Below are 10,580 nucleotides of genomic sequence, written 5' to 3'. Positions count from 1 at the left end.
GCTGTGAACACTGACTACCGGCAACACACTCTCAATGTTCCCCTTCTTGAAATGCCTAAAGCAAAGGGTTTCCAGCAGGAGCAGGTGCTTGAAATTTTCACCTAGCATGAGTCCTCCTTGGATGCTGCAATAGTTTGCTTAGAAGGATCAGCTGTGTGAGCCTGCAGTCTATGCTTGATCTGCAACTGCTGCTGAGGTAAGCACCTAACCGACCAAAGCTACCAGGCTTGCTAGAGATGCATTGATGAAATCTCTACAGTGGGTTGAAACTTAAGCAGTCTATTTGCTAGTAGAATGGTCTCCCAGGAAGTGGGAACTGCTTCTGTAGAAGACATGACTTTTCTTGCTTAAATGTGAGACTATGCCTTGATGACAGTATACATGGAAAAAAATGCATCCTTGAAAAGGCCTTCCTCTGAAGAACATAGAGCGCCTACCCTTTTAAACAGTTTAGGGAAGAAGCTTGTGAGTATCTTGGGGAGTAGGTAAGAGAGAAGATAAGATTATGTACAAGAAACATTCTTATCCAACAACAAAATGAAGATGGGCATGGTTTGTGGGCCTGATAGAAATAGGAAAGCAGATACCTTTCAGAGCAAGAGTTAAAACTGACTTTTAAAAGGCTGCAAGAAATAGGCTGAGGTCTACAGGTTAAACGCTGTTTAAAACTCTTATGTGACGTTAAGAATGAAGTTACACATGAACACTTCATTTATAAAGCGTTAAAAGGCTTATCTCAACAGATCCATCAACAGCCTGGATCATAACCAAATTTCTCTATTCAAATTCTCTACCACATAATTTTCATTGTGTGCAAGCCGTACGCTATAACGGTAGCTGTGTGGCCAGCCTGTTGTGACCTGTCACCTGACCCACCACAGGAAATAAAGACCGTATTTTTGCTAGTGCCTGTTCCGTGCCCAGAGCAGTAAGAGTGAAGGATGCTTCTGGCCCTCATCCTAGCCTGGAAATCAGTGCTCCCTGCAGTGCTTATTTCTCTGAGTTTAAAACATTAAGAGCATGTTCTCTTTTTTTTCTCTCCCCAGATTTACCATCAGTACTAGTTGTGTTGGAAAACAAAGGAAACCTGCAGGAGTCAGGACGCGAACCTGAGCAGGCATCATGTAGTCGCAGTGCAGATTACAGTCAAATTACCACCGAGGAGTGCAGCTGTCAGTTTCGGTTAGGGAAGTCTACGAGTACTCCTTGGTCTTGAGGGCTTATAACTTGGTGAAGGGTGCAACAACTTGAATTTTGTAGGAAATCTTATAATCGGGTTGCTTTAATTCAGAGTGCGTGCTCCCCACACACACCGATTTTTGTGGGGAGATGGGGTAAGAAGAATAATACATGTATGCCAATTTGGAACGCACCTTTCAGGTTTGAGCTTTGTGCTGTTTTGTTTTTCTCTCTTTTTCCAGATGAGGGCTGTGCTCCTTAAGTAACTTAATGCTTCTGAGAAATGCCACTTCCAACCTGCTGCTCAGGTCATTACAGATTATTTATCCTACATTAGCAAACTGCTAATTTGGAGGTTGCTTTTCAGTACATTTAGTCTTAACATGTGCAGACTGTTAAACAGAGAAAAACATGTCACATACGCATACATACACACACACTTAAAACTAAGGTGTTTATTACATGCTAATTTTACCATAATCAGCGCTGGCAGAGAGGACGCCTCTCCATTGCAGTGTAACCAGACATATGCATAGTGTCTTGGAATTTCTTCACTCTCAGCCACGTGCTACCTATTTGAAGGATCCCCAGTCTGGGAACTGGTATCACTGTGCTGAACACCTATGCTCACTGTAGCAATGTAAACACGGCCAAAATTCAAAACCCAAGGTGTGCAAAGAATTTCAGCATAGAGAACTTTGTGAAAGGTTTTTGTGTGAGATTTAATCAACATACACACCTACTTCTTTCCTTAAAAGATCATTACGAGCCTCTGGAAAAGGAGTGTTATCGAACAAACTTAGATGCTTGGCTTCTGTCCTCACCATTGTTGTTGCTGGCAGACATACTGAAATGATGCAGTATATTTAAAGGAGGCCAAATATATCCTTACTGGCATGTAAAGGAAGTTTCCACAAAAGTCATGCAAGAGAAAACACTGAGCGCAGAGATCCGTTCTGCTGTGTCCGTGCAATATTCATCCAAATGGCTTACTCGTGAGAAAATAAATAGTGCTTTATAACACCTTTCAGCTAAGAAAACAGGGCAATGGTTGAATTTAAAAGTGTGAGGTACAGGAAAACTTCTCACGGCCAAATGTGGTCTGTGACAGTCCATCAACGCTTGCTGTATTACTGTTGTCATCTTCATTTTTCTGTGCTTCAGAGTGAGCAATCAGCTATCCTGTAACCAAAAGAAAAGAGGCACTTACATGCTAGCAAAGATGGTCAATAAAAGCATGAGGCTTTGGAAGTATAAACTTTATGGGTGACAGCAACAGAAATCAGACCACTACCCTGCCCTAGCCTGGACTCGTATATTTATCAGAATGCTAGTTCTTGTGAATCTAACATGGGGTCCTGAACTGTGCATTGCAAGGGTACAACAGCACAGCATTTGGTCAGATATCCACCAGGCTATTTTAATGATTTTCGAAAAGTGCCCAACTCCTACAAGCACATACTGACACCAAGAGCCAAACCCCCAGTTACAGTGTTAGAGTAAACGCACACTGCAGTGTAGAAAATAGGTATCTATGGATGATTTGGCATTCTTCTGAAAGTAACTCTTGCACAAGAAGCAATGGCAAATTTGAATGAAAAAGCACCCTGAAATTCATAAAATAACCTTATGAGACCTCAGACTCTAGCAGATTTTAAACCGTCTTGGCTTCTTCTGCAGCTCACCTCAGATTCTTGTCTTTCTGGGAGGGTTTCTATTCCGTTGTGATCCTGTATGTGTTGTGGGGCCTCGGCTTCTAGCTCTATATCAGCCTGCACGTTGGGCTTTTCGTTCTCCCATTTTGCAAAGCCTTTGTTCTTCCCAGCTTTGCCATGGAACTTGGACTTCATTTTGGGGAAAGTATGGGAACCTGAATCATTCCAGCCTGGCTCATGCCACAGTGGTTCTGTCTGTGTTGCTTGGCTGGTGGTCGCCCTCTGCAGCCGCACCGAAATTTTCCGTGAAGAGCCAGTGACGAGGGTGATAGCTCTGCCATCGAGGTCCTGGTGCTCCGCAGCAACACTGGGAAATTCAAATACTTCATCTTGGACTGAAAGAGAGGGTAGAATTGTTTATTTCCAATATTCTGCTTCAAGATCTGTACAAAGAGATAACTTAAGTCTGGGGTGGGGGGGAGGTAACCCCCTATACGAAGCAGTGGTATAATTAGCAATATCCATATGCTGCTTGGAAACTGACTCTGGCCTTGTGTGTGCACATTTCCTTCTCCCTCCATCTGCATGCTCAGGGGATAAGGCAGAGCTAGAATTGTGCCCTATGCCTTCCAGCCCCTGCCCCTAACTGGCTGATAAGAAGAAGTACAATTTCCCTAATTATAATTCTATTTCTTTTCAGCTGGGATAGGGGTGCCAGTATAGAGGATAGGGAGCCTCAAGCAGGAGACTAAGGCCGTCACTGCAGAAAGGGATGTTGTAATCCAAGCACTGAACACAAGCCATAGTGCAGTGGAAAGTATGCGTGCTGCTCTGTGCGTTGATATAAAGGAAAAATTAAAAATGGGAGAAGGACACTGGCTGTTAGAGAGGATTCCAGAAATGGTTTAAAATAGGAACAGAAGTGCTCTCACCTGGAGGCAGAGATGGACTGCTAGGCAGAGAGCCATGGTTGCTGCCTACTGAGGTTCCTCTGGAAAATTTCCTGCACGCCAGCACAAGCAAGTCTCTGCATTGCTTATGACAGTTGGCACCGCAATCTGTAAAGAAAGGAATTGTCAAGTCACCAAATGGAAAGCCACAACTATCTGGTAATCCCTCAGGGCTATTAGCAGACACATACCAGGAGGGACTTTGAAGGAACAAATACTTTGACAGAAGGTGCGAAGGGAGTTACAGAAATGGATCATTTGGTGTGAAGAGCGTTAGAAAAAATGGATCATTTCCATGGCAGCCACTAATAGAAATCTGGCAGCAGAAGGGAAGAGAGAGATGATACTTTCATCAGAAATTAGTTTCAAGGAAGAGACCTGGAATTACTGGTATGATCCTGTGTATGCCACACATAAAGCCTCTGCTCCACTGCATGAGTCTCCAAAAGAAGGTGTTTTGGGTTTTTTTTTAATTGACCCAGCAGGGCCCATTATAGCAAACACACTTGGTCAGAAGACACTGGAGCATCCATACTCTGAGCCTCTGGAAGGACAGCTGGAGGTCGATGTAGACCACTGTAGGTTAAAACTCGTCTAAGTAGCTCAGCAAGCAACATCAGTACAGAGTAAGCTCTGTGGATGTGTATCATCCACCTGGATGAAACTGGCTGAGCGCCTGCACAGCTACCCTCTGCTGGGCTTTGCATCACTGCAGATACAGTCATCACTAGGTACGTTTATCTGAAGTGTGACTGCAGTACGAATCTTACCTGCAAGAAAGGGCCAAAGGGTGGAAGATGTGTGCCCCAAACACAGGGTCTCTCTCCTCTGTGTCCCTTGCCCTTGTTCGAAATTTTCCGTCTCCCTTGTTTCTCTGTTGCTGCTCCATGACCTAACATTTTGTTCTAGGTGAGCCATTGCCAAAGCATTGTGTTTATAACTCTCTGCTAAAGGAACCATTCTGCTCAGGGCAGCAGCTCTAGCATGATGGGTGAGAGTTCTGGTTTCTCCCATCACCTTGTTCATATGACTAATACAGAAGTACCTGCCCAGCTGTGGTTTTGTCTGCCCTAAAAGTAACACCCTCCCCCCCCCAATACAATAAAGATCTCTCTTGGCCATGGAGAACCTCCTTCATCACTTGTAGACCACACAGTCTAGCTTTATCTCATTATCCACAATGCTGGGGTAAGCAGCAGACCTGAACAGATGAACTCCCTCCTTCCCCCTGCTAGCACAGCGTCAGAGGTTCGAAACAGAAGATGACAGCTCTGTGCTCAAAGGCAGAAATCATCCCTAATGGGTGCAGCACTCTAGTCATGCTGGCATACGGAGCAGCTGGTAGCTGCTGCAACAAAGGGCAGGCACTAATAACACTTGTTGACCACTTTAAGATCTGAGCAAGCAGCTCTGCTCACTCACTCTCATGCTCCATTGCCTATATTTTGACTCCACAGAACCACTTTTGCTCTCTCTCCACTGGGCCACTGTTAGAAGCAACGATGCAGGACGGAGCTCAGCTTTCAGATCTCAAGTTGAGTTTACAGGGCTGCTGTGACAAAACCCTATCAACCTTCCCTCATCCTACCAGTAAAAGTATAGACCGCAACTAGCCCTTTCGTAGCTGCTCAGACGACAGTAATCAGGTATAGCTGAATTAAATACGCTGGTTTAGCCATGGACATTTTCCCTGCCCCTCTCTGAGGAAGAGATGTTCATGGGTGGAGAGGGAGACAGGAATACAGTTTATCCCAAAAAAAAATCCTGCCAATTCTTTGCCCTTCTCCTGGGAGCCAGTGTAAGGCTAAGGGAAAAGAGTGCATTTAGATACAACTATGAAGCCCCAGTGTGAATGTTCCCCTGTGAATAACTGAGATACAACTACAACTGTGAAAATCAACAGTGCCCTTCAGCCAGAGCTGGGCTGCTTGTGAAATAAATAGGTCCAGGACTTTCAAGCCAATGAGGACCACTACAGTGTCATTCTTGGTCTGACCTGCTCAATATGGTGCAAGTATTGCATAAGAAATTAATTTATGAATGCAACAGAGAGGGCTGTAAGAGCTCTAGGATTTTTTTTAAGTTGAATGTCTGCAGAAGATCTTGCAATGAGATCTGCTGGGCAGTCTAGGAGTTAAATAATTCTCTATTTCTAGCTCAGCCACTATTGCATTGCAAAACCAGTTAGGGTTCACTACAGGCATGTGGATGTACATGACAGACAGCATTGCCAGCAGACCTTTTCCTGACCCCAAGTCTCAGCAGATATATTTCAGGATGTCTCAGTGTGAGGATGAAGACACTTGGTTTTCCAAGATGCAAGGTCTTTGCTGGTAGAAAGTGACACCTCATGGAGTCAGTGGCTGCTTTGGTCCTTTAGCTCACAGAACTTGTGTGTTCCTACTGGGTGCTACGTCTCCTAATGCAGTGAGGCTTCATAGCTTACCAGCAGTCACTGTTCACGGACAGTACCAAGTGTATAAGCAAGATTTGGATGAACAGATGTCATGCCAGTAAAAAGTACGGTTGGCCTACTTGTGCTAAACCCCACCACCTATAGCTTGAAAAATCCATGCAATATTTATTTACCTTTGCATTTGTAGCCTTGTTTGATTATACCCCAGAGCTGCAAAGAAAGACAAAAGAACGTCAAGGAATCAGAAAAGAAAGCCGGAAGGAAAACAAGGTCACAATGAGGAAGTACCAATGGCTACAAAAGCACAAACAGGATACAACTGCTTTTAACACCCTTCCTGTTAGGCAGACCTCCCCCTCTAATTGTGATAAGACTTGTGTGGCTTCCCCCTTATTTCTACTACTTAAGTGGGACTACCAGAGAAGGAGAGACACAGATGACATTTGTTTCCAGGAATGGGTGAAAGATTGCCATTATATCAAGCTTACTGAAACCAGCAGAGCATGTTCTGCTTTTAGGCTCACTTAATGTTATCTGCGAGGGAATTTCCAGTGTACATCCATTCTCCAGATACATAAATGACCCATGCCATTCAAACACAGCAGAAGAAAACACCACTGGGGATAAAAATTAGGTTCTTGGTTCCCATACTGGTCCCCAGCACACCCAGCTATAGCAATTGGATTTGTCCACCTGACTTTTTCCATTAAAAAAAAGGTTGAAAATTGAAACAGGCAGAAAAGCCATTAAATTCCATCTTTGCCTCCTCCCCAAGCTGTCCTTTTTGATGTACATAACAACCAAATGCTAAACTTCCAGGAGGCAGTGTGTGCAGTCCCACTTTTGGGAGGCTTTCACTGCAACATGAGCAGGATTGCTTGGAAGTAGGAAACTTCCCTAGCAAATTGTTATCTATACACTCAGCAGCACTGTATCTACAGCCATTGCATTATAAAAACAAGCATTTTCACTCTGAGAGGCAGATAGAGGAGGGGGCAGTTTTTCTAGCCCTAGCATTAAATGAAAAAGATTGGGGACTGCAGTGTTTATCTATCCTGACCTCATTCAAAACATTACCAGGGAGGGTGAGTGCATCCAGGCAGTCGAAATTGCACGTGGCTTCTCACCATATTTATAAGAACCCATGCACAGTGTGTGTGGGGTGAATATGGTCATTAAAGAAATGTTCAAAAGGAAGAGCTGGAGGACATTCAGAATACAAAGGCAAGAGTAAAATAAACAGAATAGGAAGATTCTGGGGAAAAAAAAATCCATACACTGCAAAAAAGAATTTGCAAGGAAAAATGGGGGCTTGGAAAAGCAAAATAGATTAGACAGGGTGGAAGAAAGGTGAATAAAAGAACAGAAGGGACAACATTGGAAGAAGGGTCCATAGAGAGCCTGCTGCTTGCTCTTTTCCTGCTAATGCCTGTGGTCAGGCAGCGACAGTGGAGCCCCCCAGCCCCCTCCTGGAAGAGCAGCAGCAGGCCTGTCGCTGCTCAGCTTTACATGACTTTTTTTCCCAGGTCTCTTTGCCAGGATCACCGTAAGAGACATGGATTGCAGTTTCTTTCATTTAAGCTCTAATCTGTTCCCACTGAAGAGCTTTCTCCTCACCTTCTTAGGTCTGTACCTTCCTTCTACTCAAATTTGGCACCACTGTCGTGATTACACAGAGCAGCGAAGCTTAGCTGAACTGCCGTGTCATGAATTCTGACCTAAAGCTTTGAATCTGCCTGACACAGCTTTGCTGCAAAGCTGACTTGAGCCAGCTCCAAGGTAAGAGGATCCGTGCAAATTCGTATCATAAAGCTCGGTGGGATGTCTGGTCACCTACCCTGCCACGTGGTGCAACTCAAGCTGTGGGACGGAACTGTGGCTGGCCATGGGCATATCAATTTCGTGCTGCTTAATGGCACTAGGTTTTAGCTTGACCTTTAAAGTTCATATCATTTTAATAACGGATATTTTATTGGATACTACAGGCATTGCACTGTCACGTCAATTCATCCTGCTGTACTGTCAGTGCACATTGTTTTGACTGTGAATCAGTGCATCAGTTAGAAATTAAGTTTCCACCCATGGATGAGCAGCACTGAAATGCAGAACAAACATGCAGCAGATTTTGTAGCTGGTTCCTGTCCTATCAGTCCAACTCATCCACAGGACAATGCCAATGACTTCAGCGGGTTGACAGGAAAAATGACCTTATTTCCATTTCCTGTACAACCCCTTACTCATTTGTATTCCTGCACTGGATGTAATCAGGGAGACATGAAAAATCCAACAATGGCCAATTAGCAAATTGATGCAGGAGAAAAATATCTGGTGGAGAGGACATTGCAGGGCAGTCCTCGGGCCTTGCTTTGCTATGGAAGCCTTCCAAACATGAACCGGGTGTCACAAACGCAATGAAAACTTCCCGAGGCTGCAGGCAGCCTGAAACAATAGGCTCAGGCCAGTGACCACCCCTGCCCCATCGGTCTGCTGGAGCTGTCAGCTCAAGAGCCCACCAGCATGCTCCTGAATCAGCATTGACCATGTCACCTCCGAGGTTTTTGCAGTTCTAGCGGAAATAGGTGGAATTCCTTCTTCCCTGTGGCCTTGATCAGCCGTTGCGATAGGGAGCACGAGCATCTGAACAAGACAGACGCGTCACAAAAGAAGCGAGCGGAAGACGGGAGCACGGACAAGAGGAGGAAGACCAGAGCTGGTCTGAGAGGAGGCACGTTTTTGCACTTAGCAGTGCTGTTATTGTTACTTTCAGCCACGAAAACATATTACTTAGTGGAAAAGTTCACACAGCACAAGCTGGAGACTTTGCTGCTGGTAGCAGAGGCAGATCTGTGCTGGAGAGCAGGGACCACATTCTGAGTTTACACCCTGTACGTGGGCCACACGTAAGCAGGGGACATGGGCCTCTGTCCTTATTGCTTAAGCTGTCTAAATGTGGACATTTGATTTCAGCGGGGTGTGTACATTAATGTAACTTTTAAATCATAGGAATGCCTTTTTCTTTAGTATACTTGGTTTGAAGTGAAAAAGTTGGAGGAGGCTTACAAGCAACACAATGTTCACAAAAACAATCATTTCCCAGCGCTCTAATGAGTGGCATCTGGTAAATTATGGCTGAGACAAAAGCAAATTAAAAAAAAAAACATACCTCAAATAAAATAAAAAAAAATCTTATTGTACAGAACTGCTAGAAGCACTTTTGATTTCTTGACCAAATTAGAAGATCTGTTAATTCAATAGAGAAAGGATTAAGGCTGTTATGGCCATTCAGAGAATTATGAACATAGCTATGTTGCCATGTGCAATTTCCTGAGAAAGAACGGCTTTTGCTCCATCTACATCCTCTGTTCCAGACACCCATTTTCCCTTGAGCTTGTTTACATGGGAAATCAAGCCAAATTAAAGAACTTAAGATAAACCAAGTAAGGCCATTCATATAGTCTCTAATACCCTTTAGCTAACATAATTTTATTTTTTGCCCTCAACAGTAATTCTTAGAAATGCCAGTATTCAGGAACCACTAAAACAAAACTGGATAGCACAACTACAACATGAGTGAATGTTTTGTGCTTCTGAATGCAATGAGATATTTGGCCAAGAGACTTTAGCAACACATGGAGCCAGTTTCACCCTGTCTACGTTAAAGGGTAAAAAATTGTGTTTAAGATATACTATTATTAAAAACATACTTACAAATCCCGCACAGTGCTCGCAGAAAGTTGGTTTAAGATAGGTCATCTCCTGAAAGTTATGAATAAACCCTGGTCCCATTTTACACTGGAACTGTGATTTAGCTCTCAGAAAATAAGCCATCATTTCTTCTTTGCTTATAAGACCATCTCTGTTAGGGGAAAAAAGTATAGATCTGTCACTGCTCACGGCACTGAACAATTCAGGATTTTCTCATTGCAAAAAGCACGCAGCACACAAAGTACGTTCCTTGAAAGAGCTGCAACAGTCCTGGCAGGAAAAAAACCCTTAGAGCCTTTGTGGTTCTTATCCTTCATTAAACGGCAAACACTGAACTTACAGCACGGACCGTGGTTTCTCACCTGTTCATGATATCACAGCACAGACCAGGCCATGAAGTGAAGGGTCTTGACTTACTGCTCACACAGGCCAAGCACTTATGCCCCTGGCTGACCACCAACCTTGACAGCCAAAGAGATTCTGGACAACAAGAATTATCAAGCCCAACTGGCTAGGAAATATATATTATATATACCTCCTAGAATATTTGTTACCCTCTCCCTGCTACACACACTCATTTCCCCTGTCCTGTACACAACTTGTTTGTTTCATCAGTCTGATGCCTGGTCTGGATACAGCATCTCCATTGCAATTTGACAGTACTCCAGGGCTTTT

General features: G+C 44.0%; 1 protein-coding gene across 1 annotated transcript in view; it reads right to left on the bottom strand.

Annotated features, from left to right (window-relative positions):
- Positions 1 to 1,895: 1,895 nt before the first annotated feature.
- RASGRP3 (RAS guanyl releasing protein 3 (calcium and DAG-regulated)) overlaps positions 1,896 to 10,580 on the bottom strand; it is a 31,880-nt gene continuing 23,195 nt past the window's right edge. The window contains exons 12-16 of the mRNA XM_009331052.1: positions 9,909 to 10,056; positions 6,374 to 6,410; positions 3,767 to 3,892; positions 2,865 to 3,229; positions 1,896 to 2,361 (exon numbers count right to left, since the gene is read on the bottom strand). Coding sequence (XP_009329327.1) covers positions 2,353 to 2,361; positions 2,865 to 3,229; positions 3,767 to 3,892; positions 6,374 to 6,410; positions 9,909 to 10,056 — 685 coding nt within the window. The 3' untranslated portion in view covers positions 1,896 to 2,352. The remainder of the gene's footprint in view (positions 2,362 to 2,864; positions 3,230 to 3,766; positions 3,893 to 6,373; positions 6,411 to 9,908; positions 10,057 to 10,580) is intronic.

This window comes from Pygoscelis adeliae, unplaced genomic scaffold (genome assembly GCF_000699105.1).
Source record: "Pygoscelis adeliae isolate BGI_AS28 unplaced genomic scaffold, ASM69910v1 Scaffold218, whole genome shotgun sequence".
Classification (NCBI taxonomy): domain Eukaryota; kingdom Metazoa; phylum Chordata; class Aves; order Sphenisciformes; family Spheniscidae; genus Pygoscelis; species Pygoscelis adeliae.
Note: the sequence above shows the minus strand (reverse complement) of the source record. Positions and strands in the feature narration are given on the sequence as shown.